Source organism: Notolepis coatsorum, assembly GCF_963971535.1.
Source record: "Notolepis coatsorum genome assembly, chromosome: 3".
NCBI lineage: Eukaryota > Metazoa > Chordata > Actinopteri > Aulopiformes > Paralepididae > Notolepis > Notolepis coatsorum.
Window position 1 is genome coordinate 50,504,978 of NC_140167.1, and position 23,566 is coordinate 50,528,543.

Sequence of the window (23,566 nt, forward strand, 5' to 3'; positions counted from 1 at the left end):
GGATTTACAATTTGAATTTTCTCAAATAAAGCCCTCCTCAAATCGGTGTACAAAGGGCAATAAAAAACTAAATGATATTCATCTTCCACCACTCCCAGATCACATAGAACACACAACCGCTCCTCCTCAGTATATAAAAGTATTAAAAGAGTGGAATAAATATTTTAAAGCTATTTGGGTGGAATAACCTAACTAAGTTCATTAATACCTGTCATAAGTCTCTATGACTAATGGTTCATGAGATATAAAGGGGTCAGGGCTTATTTCAGTGATGGCAATTAATTAGTAAATGTTTTCAATGTATAGGTATATTAATGACAATAGGCTCAATGTGGCATATTGTAAACGGGTGTCATTGTGTAGTATCACCATCTTGCGTTCAAAAGGTGTAAGTTGACATTGAATATGTATTTCAATGGACAATGATGGAAATGTATTAAAAGTTCAAATACTTTTAATTGTTAGCGGTCGGGTGGTGTAGCGGAGATTGCGCTCGTCACCAATGCAAGAGGCTGCGGTCTCGACTCCCGGAGTCAGCATTGCCCTGCGGCTTGGGCCGGTCGTCATACTAACTCGTTTGGCTGAGTTAGGCGGAGGGAAGTCGTGGGTGGTAATCTGGCGTTGTGGACAGGTCTACAGGTCAGGTCTGGGCGCCTGCTCAGCGAAAGGCAGGAAATGGTGAAGGCAGCGTGACCTCCCACGCGTTACGCTTCACCAATGAGAGTCCTCGCTGCCAGGTGAGAAGAGAGCCACTGGCTGTCTCCACATATGTCGGAGGAAGCGTGTGGTAGACTTCAGGGTTCCCTTGTACCGACCAGTAGGAGGAACATGCGCACAACAACCAGGTAGGGGAGGGGGGGAATTGGCATAACGACTAAATTGGGATGGGGAGAAAAATAGAACAATCAGGCGGAGAAAAAGAGGATTAAAAAATATTTATATATTCCAGAATCCAGGTCCCTGGCCTGCTGTCAGCCACAATGTCTCATCCAGATCAGCCCTGTAGTTTGGGAGATTAGCTGCGGACAGATAGAATCACACACAGACAGACATAACCAATCGCATAATCCCCCCAAGACTTTGCCTGGTGAAGATAATGGCGCTATGACATTTTATTTGCAGTAATTTGATATGCTGTACAACACATTAACCTAGAACATCACTAACACTGATAAAGTGCTTTATTTTCTTCATGGTTCACTGCTTGGAACTGTTCTTACCGTTAGCGGACATAATGTTCGTATTGTTAGCAGAGATTAAGCCTTAAGATTTTCTCAGATTTAGAGATAAGTAATCCAAATACATTTTGAGAATGTACATTGTCGATATTAACTTAAATTTTTATTAACTTTATTTAATAATTTTTTTTAGCATTCTACTGGATGAAGAGGGACATATCAAACTCACAGGTGAGTCTCTCTTTTAATCTCATTTTCATCTCTCACACACACCTTTCTCCATCCTTCCCTCCTTGTTTGACCTTCATTATTAGTCAGTACGAGGTGACAGCTTTATCTTTTTAATTATTGCTCCATATCTTATCGACGTCCATATCACAGCCATTTATTTACCTGCCACTGGAATCAAGGGGTGACCTTAAGGATTTCAGAGCGGCCATTTGAGCAAATAGCACAGATAAAACTTGAAACGCATAACTACCAACAAAGGTAGTTTAATGTTAGAGAAAACACAGGCTTTAGGTTTGTTTCACTGCTTTCTGTGCATATAATATGTACATTACACTTTCTTTATGCTTTTTAAAGCGTAAAGTAACAAAAAAAAATTGTCAACTGTAAGTAAAGTAAACTGTGTTCTGTGTATACTAATGATGCTTATGAAGTAGTTTGGAGTATATTGTTATGACCGAGTGTCTCGCGACGTCTTCCAGATTTTGGCCTGTGTAAAGAGGCCGTCGACCACGAGAAGAAGGCTTACTCCTTCTGTGGTACCGTGGAGTACATGGCGCCGGAGGTCGTCAACCGGCAGGGACACATCCACAGCGCCGACTGGTGGTCATTCGGGGTACTGATGGTGAGGCTCTTTTTTTTGCTTTTTGAGGCGGCAAGTGATTTGTTTAACTCTGAATCATTGTTTGGTTTTACCCTGAGTGAGAGGAAAATTGTGGTTCTCTGTTCCCTCTCCTAGTTTGAGATGTTGACGGGCTCGCTGCCCTTCCAAGGGAAGGATCGTAAAGAGACCATGGGCCTCATTCTGAAGTGAGTATCACTCTGCAGTGACGGTGGGTCTGCCTGGGACAGCCTTTCCCCTGGGTGTATTTTCTTGTTCAACGTTAAAACTATTGTGCAACCTTATACACTGTACTCAAATAAATAACTTATTTGGAACATACTCGTGTCTTTGCTCATTTATTGGATTAATGTATTTAAGTTGCAGTAAATTACAGCAAGCAGTGTATAAGGTTGCACAATTGTTTTAACGGTGAACAGGAAAAATACACGAACGCATGCACACACACACACACACACACACACACACACACACACACACAGAGGACAGAGAAATCACATATTAGACAATGATGTGTCTGTTCAAAAAAAAATATATATATATATATATAATTATTATTTTGAAAACACATGGTGTCGCTGGCGCATTGTCAGGCGCTGCACCCCTATACCATTGTTTAGGGAAAGCCCTGGGTTAAATTCTTCTCCTGTGTCTTCAGTGATGAGTGAATGTGTATGTCATGTGACCTCACCCTGCAGGGCGCGTCTGGGAATGCCTCAGTTCCTGAGCACGGAGGCCCAGTCTCTGCTCAGAGCTCTGTTCAAGAGGAACCCTGGCAACAGACTGGGTCAGTAGCAGCTGTCCTCACAACTCATGTTAATATACACATTTACCTTTTTATCTTTTAGATTTTAGATTCACCCTACTCTTTACCATACCTGTGATGATCTAATTTCCCCTCAGGAACAATTCTGTTGTTCTTATCTTATCTTAAGTACACCTTCCTAATATTTGAATTGCACATCCTTTTATACAATCAATGGTTTAAGGTTTAAAAATCTTTCTTTAACTTCATCTCCTTCATCTACATCTCCCGTGTATGATAGAAGTACATTTAACAAGTACAGCTTTCACCTGGTCAGTCTATTTAATGGAAGGGGCAGATGTTCATAATGTTTTGTACTCTGTGTACAGTACAGGTATGGTAAAGCCTAGTTGTGAATGTCATTGGATCTGAAATTCTTGTTCCACCTGCATGATGAAAGTCTAGTTCCAGGTTAGCTGTAAACCGTTATTAGACACGGGTGTATATTTGTTATTAGGCAGTAGCTGAGGTGTATATGTGTTATTAGGCAGCAGCTGAGGTGTGTATTGTTAATGGTAATGGTGTTGGCAGGATCTGGAGCTGACGGCGCGGAGGAAATCAAACGTCACGGCTTCTTCTCCACTATAGACTGGAACGTGAGTATCTGACTGTCGATTCCTTCATGGAGGCTCACTTTCCACAGTCTCGTTCTTCAACTCCAGCATCTCTTTATTCTTTTCAGAAACTCTTCAGAAGAGAGATCAAGCCGCCCTTCAAACCAGCTGTCGCTCGCCCTGATGACACCTTCTACTTTGACTCAGAGTTCACCTCCCGCACCCCTAAAGGTCAGAGGTTAAAGCTGAATTGTCTCCTAGCGCAATCACAGTTTGACTCCACTGCATTTCACATGGCACATGTAGTAGGGGAAAGTGTATTTTGTAGGATTTTATTTAATTTTCTTTCTTTCTTTTTTTCTTTCTTTCAATTAATAACTGCTTATAATGACTGTCATTCTCTTTTCATTCTAACCTGGTATGTGGAGCAATATGATTGATAAGGGGATGTTAAAAGATACCATAAGAAACGGCCCTCTATGTATGTAGGCTTTTATCTTGCATCATAGTGTGAGCTGAGCTACTGGCAACTTGGCAGAAACAAATCACACAATAAACACTTTAGAATATCAGTGTTAATAAAAATACAGGTTATTAATCTTGATTTGTATATAAGCCGCTTATACTTTTCAGCGAAGCCAGGCTCCTCTGAATGAATAAAAAAACAATTGCACTAAAATGACAGACCATTACAGGAATTACATTGCTGTCTCACATGACAAACGAGCAACAAACGTTTTAGCTGAAAATACGTGTGTGTGTGTGTGTGTGTGTGTGGGGGGGGGGGGGGGGGGGGGAGGATTACTTCAAATATCCTGAGAAAGACAAAAAGAACTATGTGTGGAAATACATTTTCATATTGCTTCTTCCTGACAGAGAGACTGTGAGCACCACTAAGTATTAGTAACATTATCAGCCTAATGGAAGGTGCGAATTTAAAATGTTGGTCTGGGGAAAAGTATAGACTTTTAAAATGGAATATGTGTGAACCATGTATAGTATGTAGGAGTGAGAGTATGATACTTAAAGCGGCACGGTGGTGTAGTGGTTAACACTGTCGCCTCACAGCAAGAAGGTCCAGGGTTCGATTCCCGCTTGGGGACCAGGTTTCCATGATGCCAGGTACTCAGGTGGGGTATCTCCAAGGCCTTTCTGTGTGGAGTTTGCATGTTCTCCCCGTGCTCGCAAGGGTTCCCCCCCGATAAGATAAACCCAATGGAAAAACATGCACAACAGATCGCTAACGCTGTGGCGTCCTTGACGAAGACTGACAGGAGCACTTGGATTGGTCCCCGGGGTGCGGCTCACGTTGACGCCCTATCTGCTCCCGGCTGCCCATGGGGGGAAGGACAACGGGATGGGAAAAGTGCAGAGAGACATTTCATCTGCGACTCAGTGCATGTGTGTGTGTGTTCCTGTGGGTCACCCATCTCCCGTGTGTGTGTTAAAACTGCATGACAAATAAAGACTTCTAGTCTTCTAGTCTAACAATTATTATTATATTATAAACACGGCAACATCTTATACATCAATACAGAGCATATGAATTAATGTTGAGTTATTTTTCAAATGTAGCCAAGAGTAAATACCCCCTGTCAAGACAGCAGTCAAAGTGTATATTTTCAGTACTACGTTTGTTTACCAATGATTTTAAGTGTTATTAGTGAAATATGAGAAATCTCAGCACATCGAGTCGGAAAAAGGCATATTGACACGAGGACACGGCACAACCTAACTTGAGTGTAGTCTTTTGAGAGAAGAGACCCAGGGCTTTCAATGGGTTTTCAAATTTCATAAAACTACACTTCCCAGCTCACACCAGCCCCTGTCAATTATCTGACTTCTAGCGTGAAGCTTTTTTTCTCTTTATTTTCAGGATCATATCTCATGGGTGGAACAAACCTGAACCGTTAGTTTCTCTACATTTCTGTGAACGTCTAGCAAAAAAACGTGTTGCAATCTGATTAAAAATGGCGGAGCAATTTACATATAACATACATTTACACATAAAACATACAATTACATATAAAAAGTAACTGTACTTACACTAGATTTCATTCACGGTTTGTGCTGCCCTGTCAGCAAAAATGGGGCGCCTGGTGGTACTAAATCCAGATTGAACTCTGCCATTGGAAAGAGAAGATTTGTTCATATTTCAAATTGCATGTGTCCGGATGGCAAAATTCAGTACTGTATCTACAAAACCTACTGTAAATCATCAGCCCTTTATTCATTTGCTTAGATTATTTGTACCCATTATCTCAAGAAGGTGCTGAATGAGCGCAGTGGCAATTGTTCATGTCTGGTCAATGTTAGCATGGTGTTATTCACCGTCAAAGATGAAAAAGAAGAAAATTGATATTCTCCTTTGGTTCATTACAATTTACTCAAGCCTAGTAACAGACACACTATTTCTGACACTGGGAATACATTCCCCATTCCATAGATGTCCCTAGATACCAAGAACATGCCAATTTATTAAAAATACATTTGCATAAAGCAAGTATATCTGTCCACTCCCATGTTGGTAAGAGTTTTAAACATTTGAAGAAAATATCCCTTTAAGGCACATTTTGAGCAGTTAAAACATTTGATTAATCACAGTTAACTATGGACAATAATGCGATTTCATCGCAATTACATATTTTCATCGATTGAGCTGATCGATTTCTTATTGCAGCAAGATGGGTTTATCAAGTAAAACGTATTTTTTTTTAATAAATATCGATAATTGGCGTCAGTGTATCAATTAGGCCTGTTCCCGACTAAGGATTTGTATAGTCGACTTTGATTGGCCAAAATTTGCCAATAGTGGACTGGCATTTAACTTAAATCAGACATTAAGCACCCCCCACAGCCCGAATGGAATGATAAAAAAAAGAGAAATAATAATAAAATGCACTCCTTTCGATTGACTAATCGAGGTCAGCCCTAGTATTAATACAACATTGGCATGCAAAATATTGTGATACTATGCTGTATGGACCCCCCCCCCATCCCTAATAGTTTGTGTAAACGTGTCTCTCTCTCCATCTACAGAGCCCTCCATGGGCAAGCCACCCCATATTAGCAAGCTCATCCATCCACTTTCCTCTAGCCGGTCACTGTGGTGCCCAGGACCAGGCTCAAAATAAAAGGGGACCGAGCTTTCGCGGTGACAGCCCCAGGGCTCTGGAACGCCCTCCCCCTAAACATGAAAACCGCTCCATCTGAACTAATTTTTAAAAGGCAGCCAAAAATGTACCTCTACAGGCAGGGTTTTAAACACCTAGCCGTTTTTCCGTTCGTGTCCATTTTATTTTCTTGTTTTTGTTGTCTATTCTGTTGTTTTAGCTCATTTGAATGTTTTATTCTTTTCTTCCTCTTATTGTATTTTATTGATGTTATATATTACTGTTGTAAAGCACTCTGTGCACTCATGCTGAGAAGGGTGCTATATAAATAAAGTTTGACTTACTTACTTGTCTCCATCCCAGACTCTCCTGGCGTCCCTCCCAGTGCCGGAGCCCACCAGCTGTTCAGAGGTTTCAGCTTTGTTGCCTCGACGATGCTGGAGGAGGAGGGTTTAGACGAGGCCCCCCACCCAGTGGTCCAGGTCAGTTGTCAGTCAGTTTGGGAACACATTAATTCGCTGCCATGTAGAACACGGATTGTTTACGTTTTTCAACCCAGCCCTCTTTTCTCGATTCTTCAAATTGAGGGGAATTTTTCTCACTGTCTTTTAATTTTGTAAATTAATTTGTGCAAGAGTGTTTACAGTGTGAAAATACTGTATGTTTGGGACTGTGTGCAAAAGCTGGGACTGTGTCAGCATTAATTTATACATTTAGTTTGTTTGTTGGTGAAATAAATGTGATCTCACCCTGAGAACAAGATATGACATGCTAGTACAGGGGTCGGCAACCTGCGGCCTCGAGGCCGCATGCAGCTCTTTAGCCAATCAGCTGCGGCTCCCTGGCCCATTTTTTTTTTCTTTTTTTTCTTTGTTTTTAACTTTTTTATTAAATTTTTTTTCTTTTTTTGGAGATCGATGTCATACTGTGACACTGAAATGAAAATTTTTTTCATCAACTAAGATTTTAGTCAACAAAAGGCTTACCTGTATGCCTGATATGTGGTGCGAAATTTGCGAACAGTGAAAAATTTACTTTTTATTTGATAGATTTTCCACAAATAAGGGAAGGACTCTAATTGAGCTGCATAGTTCAGAGTTTTATTTCAAAGTAGGTCTACAGATGCCAGTGTTTTTTCTCCTTTTCTGTGTTTTATTTCAAAGTAGGTCTACACATGGTGTTCTTTTTTCAAAGTGGACTACTTTCTATATTATAAATGTCCCACAAATAAGGGAAGGACTCAAATATACCTGAATAGTTCAGGGTTTTATTTCAAAGTCGGTCTACAGACACCAGTGTTTTGTCTCCTCTTCTGTGTTTTATTAAAAAATAGGTCTACACAGCCAGTATTTTTTCTCCTCTTCATAAGAGTTTGAGGTTTTCCTTTGTTATAACAGGTAAAAACAGCAATTAAAAAGTAATTTTTTTTCTTTTTGTTGCTTTATAATCCCATTAATGCAACAAACTGTGTGCTATAAGTATAAAGTATAATAAATCGCAAATTACTTTGGGTATGCAATTGTCAGGCGTTTTATGCTAAATGTGGGGTATGCTTGGGGATATATAAAACGTTATACACTGTGTTATCTTCATTTTAAGGGTAAATAGGTTGTGCGGCTCCCTGAGCATTTTATTTTGTGGGACGGGGGAAAAGTGGCTCTTTTGATAGTAAAGGTTGCTGACCCTGTACTGTGCTAGTAGTACTGTTTATCACGCAGGAAACCGCCAGGGACCCTTCTTTTGGTTCCTGAGTACCAACATTTTAGAAACACTGCTCTTGAAGAGTTGTGGATAATGAGAGGTGTACAGAGGAGAATATTAAACTACTAAACGCCCAGGCGACACGACACAAAGCACACTCCTGTTCTCACTCTGCACACCACAGCTCACTCTGCACACCAAATCTCACTCTGCACACCACATCTCACTCTGTTATATATACCCACCTTTAAGTACCAGTTTACTGGTTCTGTGAGGACCACCACAGGTCGTCTTTGTTGCTGTTAAACCACTAGATGGAGCTATGTTCCCTGCTTGTGGACCCCTAGGTTGATATAATGACAGAATAAGCCAGCCTGGAGCCTGGAGGGGTTGGTTTAGTGGTGGGAAAGGAAATAAGCTGATGTCCTCAGATCCTGTTTCACGCTTGCTGGAACAACTGTGTGTGTGTGTGTGTTTCTATCTGCCTGCCTGCCTGCCTGTGTGCGTGCATGCGTGCGTGTGTGTGTGTTTCTATCTGCCTGCCTGCCTGTGTGCGTGCGCGTGTGTGTATGTGTGTGTGTGCAGATCCAACTCATTGTATCTCTCTCTCTCTTTTCTCTATCCTCTCTCTCTCCATATGCAGCAGTTACATGGGAAGAACCTCCTGTTCAGTGATGGCTATGTGTTGAAGGAGGACATTGGCATGGGCTCCTTCTCAGTCTGCAAGCGCTGCGTCCACAAAGCTACAAACACAGAGTACGCTGTCAAGGTCAGGACACGCACCTCAACCTAACCCTAACCTTAGCCACTAACTCAATAAATAACCTTAACCTAAACCTAATCTTAGCCACTAACTTAATAAATAACCTTAACCTCACACACACACACACACACACACACACACACACACACACACACACACACACACACACACACACACACACACACAAACACAGTTTTATATGCATGTATTGCCCTTCTAGTGTTTCCAGATGTGATTCTAGCCTCTGCAGCCTACAGAGGTTGGTATGAATAATGACCCTGTCCTCTGATGGGCCAGGTGTTTGCTAGGAAATCCTTCACTAAATTACTTTCCCTCGCTTGTCTGTCAGGAGGGATTAGTTCAATTAATTCAAATTAAATTCACTGACCTTTATTTGAACGGGGAGAGAGCATTAAGAGCATGGCACTCAGGAAAAAGATACTCGACAATAAGATAAAATAAATATACAAATAAGTGGGCGGCTGGGTGGCGCAGCGGACATTGCGCTCGTCACCAACGCAAGAGACACCGGTCTCGAATCCGGCTGTCAGCGTTGCCTCCGGCTTGGGCCGGCAGTCATACTGACTCAATTGGCAGAGTCAGCGGGAGGGGAGTCGATGGGTGGTAATCTGGTCGTTGTAAACAGTGACTCCTACAGGTCGGTCCGGGCGCCTGCACAGCAAAAGACAGGAAATGGCGGGGGCAGTGTGAGCCTCCCACACGTTACACCTCGCCAATGAGAGTCCGAGCTGCCAGGTGAAAAGAAGTGACTGGCTGCCTCCACATGTATCGGAGGGGACATGTGATGGGCCTCTATCCTCCCTACGACCAACCAGTGGGGGGCACATGCGAGCAACAATCAGGACAGGGGAGGGAGAATTGGCACGAGAGGAAAAATTGGGATGGGAGAAAAATCACAGAAAAAGGAGGAGAAGTCATTTTCCAGAATAGATTATGTCTTTGCATCCCCTAGACTATTTGATAGATTTGACGTGGAAATGGAACCCAGTGCACCATCAGATCACAGATATTTACTCCTGAAGGGCTCATTTGGTAGACTGACATCCTGAGCCCCAAGATGGCGCTTTAACTCGACACTGCTGAAAAACACTGAATACATTCTACAACTCAAAGATAAACTAGATAAATTCCTGGAGACTAATGTGGGTTCGGTACAGGACCCCAGAATGTTATGGATTTCGGTAAAGAGTTTTATCAAGGACAACACTACAGTCTTTGCATCAGTGGCGTCGTTAGCCCTGGGCTTCCGGGGCTTTAGCCCCGGATGTTTTTCTCCTAGCCCCGGATCTAAAAAAAAAAGAAAAAAAAAAAAAGTTTACATTTTTTTTTTTTTTTTTTTTTTTTTTTTATGTCAGCATCCCCATTGTCTTTGCTGAATGTTTGTTAGTGTTTGGTATTTTTTGTTGGTTTTTAGTACTTTTAAACATTTTTAGTAAGTAGTTTTCATTTGATCCTATAATTTTTCATTCACCGATTTGTGGACTTTTTTTTTAGTGTCCTGAAAGGCGCCTTATAAATCAAATGCATTATTATTATTATTATTATTATTATTATTATTATTATTATTATTATTATTATTATTATTATTATTATTATTATTATTATTATTATTATTATTATTATTATCATCATCATCCAGGAGGGAAAAGACACTTTGGATAGTAGGGACTGCATCTCTGCCTGTCCTGACCAGGAAACACTTTGCAACTGTGATCTCCTCTGGCAATAGTTGGATATTGTAATGTGTGGCGAGGGGTTGCAGCAATTCCACTGAGAGAAACTGGTCTGAGGCTGGATAACATGCCTGTATGCCTCTCATAAGTTGTTATCCAACTCATGAGAACCTGCTCTCAAGCTCTGGATAGAACAGTCTCTGTCTCAGCTGATCTCCTGAGCTGAGGTCTGAGCTTGTGCCACAAGATGCCATTACATATGGCCTTTGTCCTGTCATACATGTCCACTGCCATCTCTGAGGTGCGATAACCTTTGAGTGTGTCCTGCACTGTGCTTTTAAATAGTACAGATAGGTATTGAAGATGTGCACTTTAACGCAGCAGCACCTGGAGCCTCCATACCCATGTCCAGTGTCCACTGACAAAGACATGCTCATGATACTGTGATAAACTATAATAAGCTTTAATCGAACCCTGGTTCATTTCCTCGGATAGTCCGGTTGGTTTGGGGTGGTGTGAAAGCTCATTCACTCTTGCAAGTGAACCCTGCATTTGAGATGTGAATGCAAAGCGGACCAAAGGCAGGAAAATACCCCAAAATCTAATATCTTTTTTATGAGACTTTTTTTTTCGATTGCTTAAGCATGATTTTTAAAACGGGGCCCGGTGTTTCAAAACACACAATTAGCACAACCACACACACAATTATCAGAACACCTCAGATCCTTTGCTAAATTAAACACTTGTCAAAACCATACACTAATTTAAAAAAACTACATTTTGTTACTATATGAAACACACGTTTTATATGACTTAATTCTGTTTGAACCAGTTACTCACACTGCTGTGCTTAACCTAAAACACATTTAGCTATTCTACTTCTCAGTGATTAGAGTACTGTAAGTGAAGTACGCAGAGAATGTGCAAATATACAATAAATTCACCAAACACTACACAAGACCAATGCTGTAGACTGATGAAAATATTATTTATTTATCTACATATACCCAAATCAATGATGCAGACTGCTGGAAAAAAAACATTTTCTCTCCATATACCCAAATCAATGATGCAGACTGATGCAGACATATAACCAAATCAGTCAACATTTCAACATGGAGAATTACAACAAAACATGTCCCAGTTTTCATGCTACTATGTGCATAACACTGTAAGCTCAGCAAATATCAGACAAACATAAAATACTGTATCCAGTAGGCCTACAGGTTAAAATTACAGTAAAACAAAAAAAAATTTGAAAAAATTTAAATAGAGTACAGAAAATACTAGACATTATCTCTTTGCCTAGCTGGATCTGGCAAGATACTTTTTTGCTCTGTGTATTGTTTTGCAAAAAGTGTGAGGCTGACATTGTGCTTATAGAGGTGCAAATCTGGGCCTATGTTTTGCTCCTTGAGTGTAATGTTTTGATAATTGTGTAATACTTTTGATTTGAGTGTTTATGCAATTGAAGAAAACTGTAAAGACTAGAGATTAACTGTTTATTTCTTTTGTACATAGGCTGTGCATATGTTTGTTTGTTTGTTTGTTTATTTGCTTATGTGTATGATTCTTAACTGTTTTTATTTTGTTATTGGTGTATATGTGTGTATGTATGTACAGTATATGTATATATATATATGTGTATATATGTATATTTGTACTCCTGTTGGGGCCTCTTGGACCAGATCAATGTTTTATCTGGCTAAATAAAGGTTAAATAAATAAATAAGAAACTGATGATTTGGTCCTGTTAACTTTGAATTTTCTATGGGGACTGCCCAGATCCCTCTCATGGACATGGACCTCACTTTGAGAACCTCTAATGATTCTAGTTCTTCAGTATTCATCTCTAATTACTCTAAAATTGCGTATTACTGTGTTTAAAAAAAAAAAAAAAAAAAAAAGAAAAGGGGGGGGGGGGGGGGGGGGGAAACCCCCCTCCACCCCCCTGGGCTGAAGCCCCCAATGTTTTCTAACCCTAAAAACGCCCCTGCTTTGCATCCATCCTCCGTAAGAAACGGCATTCCAAACTCGGGTCAATTGGAGTCTCAAATTAATGTGTTAAAAAAAGAGATTAACTCCATTTAAGACAACAATCTGAATTTCAAATACGCAGTACAAGACAACATTATTATTTTCATGGCTCTAAACCAAGTCACCTACTAGCTATGAAGATACGATCCAATGCACAATTTGCTGATATCCCTACTATTAAGGACCAACAAGGGCTTGTTACAGACCCCAAAAAAATCAACGAGACTTTCAGAGAGTTTTACTCCAACTTGTACAAATCAGAAGTGGTTTTCGATCATAATAAAATGGATACATTTCTTGATCAAATTAACCTACCTAAACTCTCAGAGGAAGACGCTAAACAGTTAGATACACCTATTACACTAGAGGAACTTAGGGAGGCTATATCTGAATTGCAAAGTGGTAAGGCTCCTGGATGGGATGGTATCCCACCAGAACTGTACCTCTCATGTTGGGATGTAATTGGACCCCTATTACTTGATATGATTTTATACTCAATCAAAGAGGGGAATTTCCCCAGGGACGTCAATATGGCACTCATATCTGTCCTCCTTAAAAAGGACAAAGACCCCACCGAATGTGGTAGTTATAGACCCTTAAGCCTCCTCGGAACCGATCTCAAGCTGTATGCTAAGGTACTAGCCATCAGACTTCAAAAGCATATGACATCTTTAGTTCATCCTGATCAGACAGGCTTCATAAGAGGCCGCCTGATCACAGATAATATTAGACGGTTACTACATGTGATAGACGCCAGCAAGGATGCCGTGCCTCCTACAGCTATATTATCCTTGGATGCGATGAAGGCCTTTGATAGGTTGGAATGGTCTTATTTATGGGCAGTACTCGGAAGGATGGGGTTAGGAGTAGGATTCATTAATATGATAAAAGTACTATACACAGAGCCATCGGCCATGGTTATAACAGGTAAATTCACCTCCCCTCTCTTTCCTGTCTCGCGCTCGTCCAGACAGGGTTGTCCTCTTAGTCCCGGACTATTTGCTCTATCCTTAGAACCTTTAGCACAGTATATAAGACAATCCCAATCCATAGAGCCAATCTCAATTAGGGGCACACAGCATTATATTAGTTTATATGCGGACGATGTAATATTGTTCATGCAAAACCCTACCACCTCACTGCCTCATCTTCTCAAGCTGATAGATGATTTTGGCAATCTATCGGGATTTAGGATAAACTGGCCAAAATCGGCCTTCCTTCCACTTAATGTCACTGCGAAGGTTACCTTCCTTCCAGAAAATATACAAATGGTAGAACACTTTAGATGTCTTGGAGTTGAAATATTCCCCACTATATGCCAAACAGTGAAGTATAATTATACAGGAATCCAAGATAGGATCACAAATGATTTTGACAGGTGGTCAAAACTTAAAAACTCAGTACAGGCCCGAGTATCAATAGTTAAGATGGATGTCTTACCCAGAATAAACGTCTTCAGCTCAATGCTACCGTTAAAATTAAAAATTAAACCTCCCCAGTTCCACATATTATTTCTATCTACAGTTATTAGCAACTTTGAAGGCTCATGGAGTCCCATTAAAGATACCACTTGAGCACCACAGATATCACAAATTCTTCTATGAAAAGGAGACATCAAGAGGCTTCGTCTCTGACTTTTATCGTCACACTTACGTCTTCGTATGAAGTCCTTCCCCTAGACTCAGTTTGGAGGAAGGATATACCAGACTTGGAAGTAGATTTTGATTGGGCTGAAGTCTGGGCAAACGTTCGGCTATCGTCACGCAACCCGGATCATCAACAGATTAATCTTAATTTTATTCATAGGACTTACCTGACTCCTATACGACTGAACCGAATGGGGCTTAAACAAGACTCTCGATGTTCCTTATGTTTAAACGGTGATAGTGGTACATTTATGCATATGTATTGGGAATGCCCTCCTGTTAAGATATTTTGGGTAGAAGTAACCACGCTATTATCAGAATTTTTATTTCTGACAATACCTGTACTGCCTTCTGTATTGTTGCTGAATAATGTCTCTCAGTTATCACACTTTGTACATGTAAAGAGGCTAATCTTGTCCGGTCTTACGGCTGCCAAAAAGCTAATAGCATCACGCTGGATTCAACCGGATAAAATGTGCTGGAGGGTATGGATTCTTACCTATCTTGATGTGATTTATCTAGAGATATCTACCGCACGAATTCTAGGTGTTAATGAAGCCAGCATAGCAATCTGGTTAGATGTGGTGGAGAGGATAAAGCATTATATGAACTTTTAGTCCTTGGTGTCAAACGGTATAATGGATGCTATCCAAGAGGGGGGTCCTGTGGGGGGGGGGGGGGGGGGGGGGGAAGAGCGAGCAAGAGCATAGTATATGTATTGTATTGTAATTCATTTGTGTATATTTTTAATCTACATTTTGATTTAAAACTGGGCTGCCATTATTGTTAGTATTATATTGGTAATAGCCCTGTGATTTATATTGGATTTCTACTGTTAATGTTTGTGTGTAATGTCAAAAAAATAAATACAAAATTGTTAAAAAAAAAAAAAAAAAAAAAAGGAGGAGGAGGAGGAAAAAGTAGGTATAAAATATATATATATATATATATATATATATATATATATATATATATATATATATATATATATACAAATAGTATGAGTAAAATAAACAAAACCAAATAAGGTCATAATCAAATTTTAAATACTTAGCAGATAAGAAAACAGTCATTGCAAAAAGATAACAACTTACCCTACCGTACGTTCAGAAAACGGTCATTACAAAAGGATCTGACCCTATTGTACGTTCAGAAAACACTCATTACAAAAAGATAACATCTTACCCTACTGTATGTTCAGAAAACAGGCATTACAAAAAGAGAACAACTTACCCTACTAAATGTATATAGTATATATATAGTATATACATAGTATAATGTAAATGTACATGAATGACACTTGTCATCTGAATGTAATGTATGATTGGTTTATTTGTTGTTGATTCACAGATGATTGACAAGACCAGCACAGACCCCTCTGAGGAGATAGAGATCCTGCTGAGATATGGACAGCACCCCAACATCATCACACTCAAGGATGTGGGTATCCACACACACACGCACACTAACACCTGTTATGACAGTAAGAAGCAGGTGTAATGGTTTTTAATCATAGTTTGATGGGGAGGGAAGTTTTGAGCACTCAAATAACAACTTATTATTATTAGTATTACTATTAACTCATTCGGCGCCAGCTATTAGTTAGGACCCGCTGTAGCTAGGCTGCGCTTTAAACGATAGGACTGAGTCACCTTGTTTGTAGAGCTATAACTATATTCTATATTATAGCTGTGGATACAATACTATGGCCCATTTGACATCACCTATCTATCGTTCAATATGTGAAAAAGAATAAATTTTTCCATCCATACGTTCCCGTGTTATACCGTGGTGAATATAAGTATGGTTTTAGAGCGGTCTAGGGTCATTCCCGAAATGCTGAGTTAAGGCCCCATACGTCAATTCCACTATAGACGTTGCCATTTCTTGCCTGTATACGCTATTATCCCGAAATCAAATCTATATCATAGGTATTGTGTTCCATCATGAATGCATGAAAGGGGGGGGGGGGGGGGGGGGGTCGTTTCTGATTATTTGATTGTCAGTAACGGCATTCGCATTGACCACTAAAAACGCTTATCAGCCCGATTGGTGTAAAAGCATTGCAGGATCAAGCTAAAATTGACGTCGGATCATTCTTACCTGTGATCGGGAGTATTCCAAAAATAATATTCCAATTGTTTGATCGCCATCTGGTACATCCAATGTCCATTTGGCAAACGGCATAATCCACCACAACATATGGATCGGGGTTATTTGACTCGCTTCGATGGAACCGGCAGAATGGCTGCCCTCGCCAACAAGGAAACATGAAACCGGAGACGTTTGGCCATCCCACAGAGAAAGATACAAGGGTACAAAGGGTGCTCGATACCGCCGTCTAGCGGGATGCGGCCGGTATTGCCGTTTGGCGACCTCAGACTCACTCCCTATGTAACACAGAGGTCCGTGGATGAATAATGAATAAAAAATATCGAATAAAGGAATAAACGACCAAAACCCGAGAAATCTCGGGTCTTGGCACCCAACGCATGGCGAGTTAACCCGGGATATCTCGGGTCTGGCGCCGAATGTGTTAACCTTGGGACTCTTGGAAGAATAGCCTGTTGAGCTAAAATATATCCAATATATATATATATTTTTAAACAAGCCAATCACTGCCTCATTAATTCACTCATCCTCCAATCACATCCGAGCTGCTGCAGCATTTAAACACTTTTCCTCGTATCCCTGCACTAGCCAGCTCTCCTCTGTAGTTGTATCTTTTATTAAAGAGAAGTGTGACGCACAGCTCCACTCCTGTAGACCCTTGCCTGGCATCGCCCTGTTACATATATCCAAGCCAACATCACCTACAACTTAACTGACCTATCTCAAACACTGCCCTCTTTTCTTGATCCTCCAATTGCAACTGTTGCTTTCCTCTGAAAGTTTGTTTGAGATTGGTCAATTCAGTCTAGCACTCGTTTCTGTTATCTTTTCTTAAGTCGTCAGATGATAACAAAAAGCTTGATTTTGTGTCCAACAATCTTTTTTTTATTTTTTTATCTACTTTTTCTCCCCATTTTCTATTTTTCTCCCATCCCAATTTCGTATTATCCAATTCTACCCTCCCCTGTCTCGAACGTTGTTAGACCATGCCTCCCACTGGTCGGCTGCAATGTGGACGAAGCCTTGCATCACGTGTCCCCTCCGGTACACGAGGAGGCAGCCGTTGCATCTTTTCACCTGCACAGCGCAATGTCTCAGTGGCGAGGAGTAACGCGTGGGATTCTGCTGTACAGGCGCACCAACCGACCTGTAGGAGTCGCTGTCCACAACGTCCGATCCCCACCCACCGGCTTTCCCACCCCCTAATACTGCCAATTGTATTAGTATGAACGACCAGCCAAGCCGGAAGCAACACAGAGCTGGGCTCGAACCCAGCATCTCCTGCGTTAGTGGCGAGCGCCTTGCCCACTGCGCCACTTAGCCGCCCTGTGTCCAACAATCTTGATTAACAGCGCAATCGTATGTGTAACCGTCTCGAGCCATTGCACTGACTGAAGAACCGTAATAACTGAAATTTAACTGTTTTGGACGCTTGTAAAGCTTGGAGTGTGAAGGTGGTACATCACAAGAAAGTACTGCTACAGTATTTAACTCTGAATGAACACAACACTATACCTTAGCATATTTAGATAATAAAGTTTGAAAACGTTGTTCCTCTGAATGTATGTGTGTTCGTATTCCAGGTGTACGACAATGGAAAACAAGTGAACCTGGTGACGGAGCTGATGCGCGGAGGAGAGCTGCTGGACAGAATCCTATTACAGAAGTTCTTCTCGGAGAGGGAGGCCAGCGCTGTGCTCCACACCATCACGAAGACTGTGGAGTACCTCCACTCTCAGGGGGTGAGAAAGAGGGGGGGGGGGGTGAGAGAGAGAGAGGGGGGGTGAGAGAGAGAGGTCTGAACTTGTTAAGACCAACTGTAAGTGCGGATCAACAGAGAAATGCCGATGCTTTGTAGAGGAGCTGAGAGAGAGAGAGAGAGAGAGAGAGTGCTTACACGTTAACCAAGACTTAAAACCAAATTAGTTGGCGTCTGTCTGCACATAAAGACATCAACGAGACATGTTGTAACATGTGGGGGAAAAAACACTGAAGGATTCTTCATTGGTGAGATCAACCTCTGATAGAAAACAAAGGCCCATTGTCACAATGTTTTCTTCTTTTTTCTTCCATTATGTATGTTTCTTTCACAATTCGTCTTGCGTGCGTGCGTGTGAATCAATGCTGATTCCTCCACGTGCCAGTCTTTCTCTCTCGGTCCGAGACAGGTACAAACAGAGACGGAATGGATTTCAAAGAGTTACCAAGCTCTTGCTTTTTTTAAATATCAGCTCTACCTGTGATTATAAAAGAGCAGCGATTCCCCCATGCACCGTCTACTCTGCTGCTTTTTTATAATCACAGGTAGAGCTGATATTTATCATGGGTTAAATAAAAAATCAACCTGTGGACATTTTAAATCCATGATTTTAAACCATTGTCTCTGACCCGAGAAAGAGTCTCTCTCCGTTGTATATCTCTATCACCACATATAATTGACAAAGCACATCCTACCATTCATCTGTACCTTGATATGTCCACTGATATGGAATTAATATATTAAAACCTTAATAAAGTGTTTGTTTGTCCAGTTTTGATGGTTTTCTAATCTGGTATAACTCCAATTCTCACTTCCGCTTTCCAGTGTACCAACCCTGTTGATACAGTATATACTAGTTACAGTATTTACTAGTTACAGACTTGAGTCATCACTTTTTGCTTTTTAATTTGATCCCGTCTCCTCTTTCTGGCTGCCTGTTGTGCCACTCCTCCTTGCCTTCATCTCACTCTTCTCTCCTCTTGTCCTCTGCTCTCTGCAGGTGGTGCACAGAGACCTGAAGCCCAGTAACATTCTGTACGTCGACGAATCGGGGAACCCCGAGTCCATCAGGATCTGTGACTTCGGCTTCGCCAAGCAGCTGCGCGCCAACAATGGCCTCCTGATGACCCCGTGTTACACCGCAAACTTCGTAGCTCCTGAGGTGAGCAAAGTCATTGGTCGGTCTGATGTCAATGGTAATGGTGATTGGTTAATTGGTTGAGGTGAGCAAAGTCATTGGTCGGTCTGAAGTCAAACAGGGTTCGCACAAGGTCCTTGAAGTGCTTAAAGTGCTTGATTTTTGTCAAAAAGAAGTCTAGGCCTGGAATTCCTTGAAAACAGCCCTTTTTTTAACAAGGTGCTTGAAATTCAAATCAACCATTCGCATTGAAAGTTTTGTTCATCCATGATAAAATTGTTCTGAATAAAGAAATACAATTTTATTTAATTGTCGGAAATTGGTTTTTAAGCCATAAATAAATATTGGATCCGATTTTCTTTTCAATAAAAACGGCATTTAAAAGTGAATTGTATCCTTTTAAATGCCCTTTTAAAATGGAAAATAGTGCTTAGAAAAGTACTTGAAAGTCTTTGAATTTCATGTTGCAATGTCTGTGGGAACCCTGGTCAAAGGTACATGTAATGGTGATTGGTTAATTTGGTTATGCTGAACCCTAATGACTTGTCTTAGACTGTGATCAGATTTAAAGATAATTTTTTTTGGCTTAATTATTGCTTTATTGGATAGACAGAGAGGAAGGATGGGAGAAGATATGGGGAGGAGACATTCGGCAAATGTCGCCGGGTCTGGGAGTCGAACCCGGGACGGCCGCATTGCACTGAAGTGTGTTACGTGGTGTGCCACCCTGGCGCCCCCACTGTGATCAGATTTGGGCGACTTTTTCACGCACTCAAAACACGAGGCGCATAGAGAATCGGAGGTGCACAGGATGCAATGAGCGATACCACGATTACCGTTGCTACCTCAGCTGACGTTGCATAAGTTACATTACTACTCACAGCCCTCTAGGCGTTACTATTCATACCTCTGCCGTATATCACAGGAGGCGCTTAGTTTGAAGGAGATGCAACCATTGAAAACAATAGAAAAAAGGCGGCGGCGCATTCAAAAAGGCGGCCAATGTGATCACAGCCGTATGATCTAGAAATACCTACTCCCATAGTATACGGTTAGACATTTTAAGTGAAATGTGTGTACAATATGTGTCTGTCTCTCTAATCCAGGTTCTGAAGCGACAGGGTTATGATGAGGGTTGTGACATCTGGAGTTTAGGAGTCTTACTCTACACCATGCTGGCTGGGTGAGGACGAACTCCCACACACGGGTCAAATCTATTTTCTATTCTTATATATCTCACTCACTCACTCACTCACTCACTCACTCACTCACTCACACTAACTCATTCCCTGTTCCCTTCACTAGTTTCACTCCCTTCGCCAACGGGCCCGAAGACACCCCAGACGAGATCTTGAGCAGGATAGGCAGCGGTCACTTCAGTCTGACCGGAGGCAACTGGGACACTGTGTCTGAAGCTGCCAAGGTAAGTTCACCTCCCGACAACCAGACTAGTCTCAGTGCCATAGCTTTATACACGTGCCCCTGTGTGTGATCTGCATCGCAAAGGACACGTTTGGACCAAGGTTTGGTTCCATAGAAATCACTCCAGTCTTCTGTCCCATTGTCATTTTCACATGTGTGACTACTGTCTGCACGTCCCCTCCAGGACTTGGTGTCTAAGATGCTCCACGTGGACCCCCACCGGAGACTGACGGCCATGCAGGTCCTCAAACATACCTGGATCGCCCAGAGGGACAAACTGCCCAACAGTCAGCTACCACACCAGGATCCCAAACTGGTCAAGGTAATGAGGAGCCATTCAGTAGTTAAATCTATTATGTCGTAATGGTATTCATGAGATACTTCAATTCAGATTTTCTACTGGTATATTATTGGTCATATGCCCTGAAACAGACCTGTGAAGGTGCTAAACTCATTGCCATATTGGTGTCTCTTCCCAGGGTGCGATGGCAGCCACGTACTTAGCCTTGAAGAACTCCCAGCCCACTCCTGCACTCAAGCCCATCGAGAGCTCCTTCCTGGCCCAGAGACGCGTCAAGAAGCTTCCCTCTACTTCCCTGTAGAGACTCCAAAACACCCAATCAATCAGCTCCCTGGAGACTGGCCAAAATCATAACCCCCCACCACCACCACCACCCCCCGCCCAGGCTCAGAACCACCCAATCAGCTTGCTCGGGGGACTAGTGCGACCACACCCGCCTTACCAGCATAGGAACACTGACTGTGGTCCCGCCACACAGCTTGTGACATCAGCAGTTACGCTCTCGCTATCCTTCTCCTTATATGGGCATGTCACCTGCTGTTAGTCAAACTCACTGGACTAGCACAAGGACCTGAACGGGGATGAGGGCACAAGGGTCGAGAAAGGGCGCAGGTTTTTGGCAGATGCGTTAGCGTTGTTTCGTGTGAATGTGTGTGTGCGTGCGTGTGTGATCTGCCAAGAGTCGACGCAGCCATGATTTTGATAGCATTCTGAAACTGTTTTCTTTTCCTTAATATCGCTGTGATTGGTCGTCATCCAGCTGCTGTGATTGGTCGTCATCCAGCTTGCTGCACGCCTGTCTTGTTGGTCTTGTCTGCCTGTCGTGTCTGTCTGTTTTTCCAGTTCTCTTCTCCTTCAGCTGATGAGCTTTACGTGTCGGCAGAACTACCAAATCCACTTGTGGCGCCAGCGTAGAACCGCAGGACAGCCTGACAGCCTGACTGCGGTCCAAAAAAGTTTTTGTTTTTTTGAAAGAACATTGTGAACATGAATATTGAGAAGAAAAAGAAGAAGAAAACAAATGAAACATTTCCGCCATAAATGCCTCTCTTTGCTCTTTTTATTTTTTTTGGTACAGCCAGACTTAACGTAGATCCTGGAAAGAAATGTAGATCAATTCTTGTAATTTGTTCGACAGAGAATGTGTGTGTCAGATGCATGACTTGCAGTACATGTGTATGTCTGTACTGTATGTATGCGTGTGTGTCTTGTCTTGCAGGACTGCTGCAGGGTCATGTGCAAGGTCTGGTGCTGTGATGATGTCATGTGGCTTCCTCCTCTCTCTCTATCTCTCTCTCTCTCTCTCTCTCTCTCTCTCTCTCGCACTTCACTCCCCTTGGTCTACTTGCTGGCAACCGTTTGAGATAATGTTGTCTATTATTTTTTTATTACTAACTGAAAAACAAAAGTTGGAAAAAAAAAGTAGGTGGCTTTCTGTGAAAGAGACTTGCCACGGAAATGTTGTGGCATGTTGAATTCTCTACCTTTTCTTTATTCTTTTTTTGGTTTTTTTCCTTCTCTTTCAGTGTTTCTTGGATAATGCATATTGAATGCCGTTTCTCGTGTTGGCTGCTTTTGTTGATTGTTTTTGATTTCCTTTCCTTTTTTTTTGTCCAAAGAAAGTGGTGATTTAATATAGTGGAAGACATTTGTTGACTGTTATCACAGGAAAATCAAGTCTACGGAAGGCAATGCCATACAATTCTCTTTTGTTGTTGTTGTTGTTATTGTTGTTGTTGAAAATGACAAAAGGAGGCAGGGCATACTGTCCCCTTGATAGAATAGAGCACTCGAATGCACATTCTCCCTCTTAGACTCTGCCTGTCAAAACACTGGTTATTTTTATTCAGACAAGTCTATATGCCGCTCCTTTACGGTCTTGGAATGTCTGTTGTTGAATCTGTCAATTAGCTGACTGGTCTTTTGTTTTTTTTACCCTTTGCTTTCTTGACATCGGAGATGATTAAAATCGGAGGAACATCCTACGAAACCCTACTTAATTTCCTTATGTAGGATCATTCTACTAAGGTCCTACAGGTGAGGCGAGAATGTCTTGAAACATAATTAGGTGGGAAACCAGAGCACCGTAATATCTAGCGGTAAGTCCTGGGCAGCTGAATAAAATATTGCCTCATAGGGATCATAATTACTGTTCTTATTCAGTCAAACGCCTCGTTAGACTACAGTACATGTATACAAATGGGAAAGGTTGTTATTGTATCATAAAGATGGAGATTTTTATATCTTACAGACTATTGAATTAAAATTTAAGTTGCTATGACAATTTGACAAAATGTCTCGTTCTTTCTGTTTCCTGAGAAAACACCAGTTTTCCCAGCACTCCCAGCTACATGAACACGTGAAAACATCTTCCTCCAGTCCGGTGTTTCTCTCTTGTGTTTCTCATGAACTGGCCCTTTATTTAGTGTTAAGACGGATCTGTAGATAATTTGTGTTGCCTGGCATTTATCAAACTAAGAATATAGGAGTACT

At 41.5% G+C, this 23,566-nt stretch overlaps 1 protein-coding gene across 3 annotated transcripts in view; it reads left to right on the top strand.

The window, feature by feature from the left end:
• Positions 1–23,357, top strand: part of rps6ka1 (ribosomal protein S6 kinase a, polypeptide 1) — a 119,340-nt gene extending 95,983 nt beyond the window's left edge. For all 3 annotated transcript variants that reach the window (XM_084310759.1, XM_084310761.1, XM_084310760.1), the window contains 15 exons: positions 1,372–1,409; positions 1,889–2,031; positions 2,146–2,216; positions 2,727–2,815; positions 3,365–3,429; positions 3,516–3,618; positions 6,864–6,982; positions 8,845–8,970; positions 15,692–15,781; positions 18,037–18,195; positions 19,213–19,374; positions 20,457–20,533; positions 20,656–20,773; positions 20,957–21,094; positions 21,252–23,357. In XM_084310759.1, the coding sequence (XP_084166885.1) occupies positions 1,372–1,409; positions 1,889–2,031; positions 2,146–2,216; positions 2,727–2,815; positions 3,365–3,429; positions 3,516–3,618; positions 6,864–6,982; positions 8,845–8,970; positions 15,692–15,781; positions 18,037–18,195; positions 19,213–19,374; positions 20,457–20,533; positions 20,656–20,773; positions 20,957–21,094; positions 21,252–21,374 (1,621 nt within the window). In that variant the 3' untranslated portion in view covers positions 21,375–23,357. The remainder of the gene's footprint in view (positions 1–1,371; positions 1,410–1,888; positions 2,032–2,145; positions 2,217–2,726; positions 2,816–3,364; positions 3,430–3,515; positions 3,619–6,863; positions 6,983–8,844; positions 8,971–15,691; positions 15,782–18,036; positions 18,196–19,212; positions 19,375–20,456; positions 20,534–20,655; positions 20,774–20,956; positions 21,095–21,251) is intronic.
• The last annotated feature ends 209 nt before the right edge of the window (positions 23,358–23,566 follow it).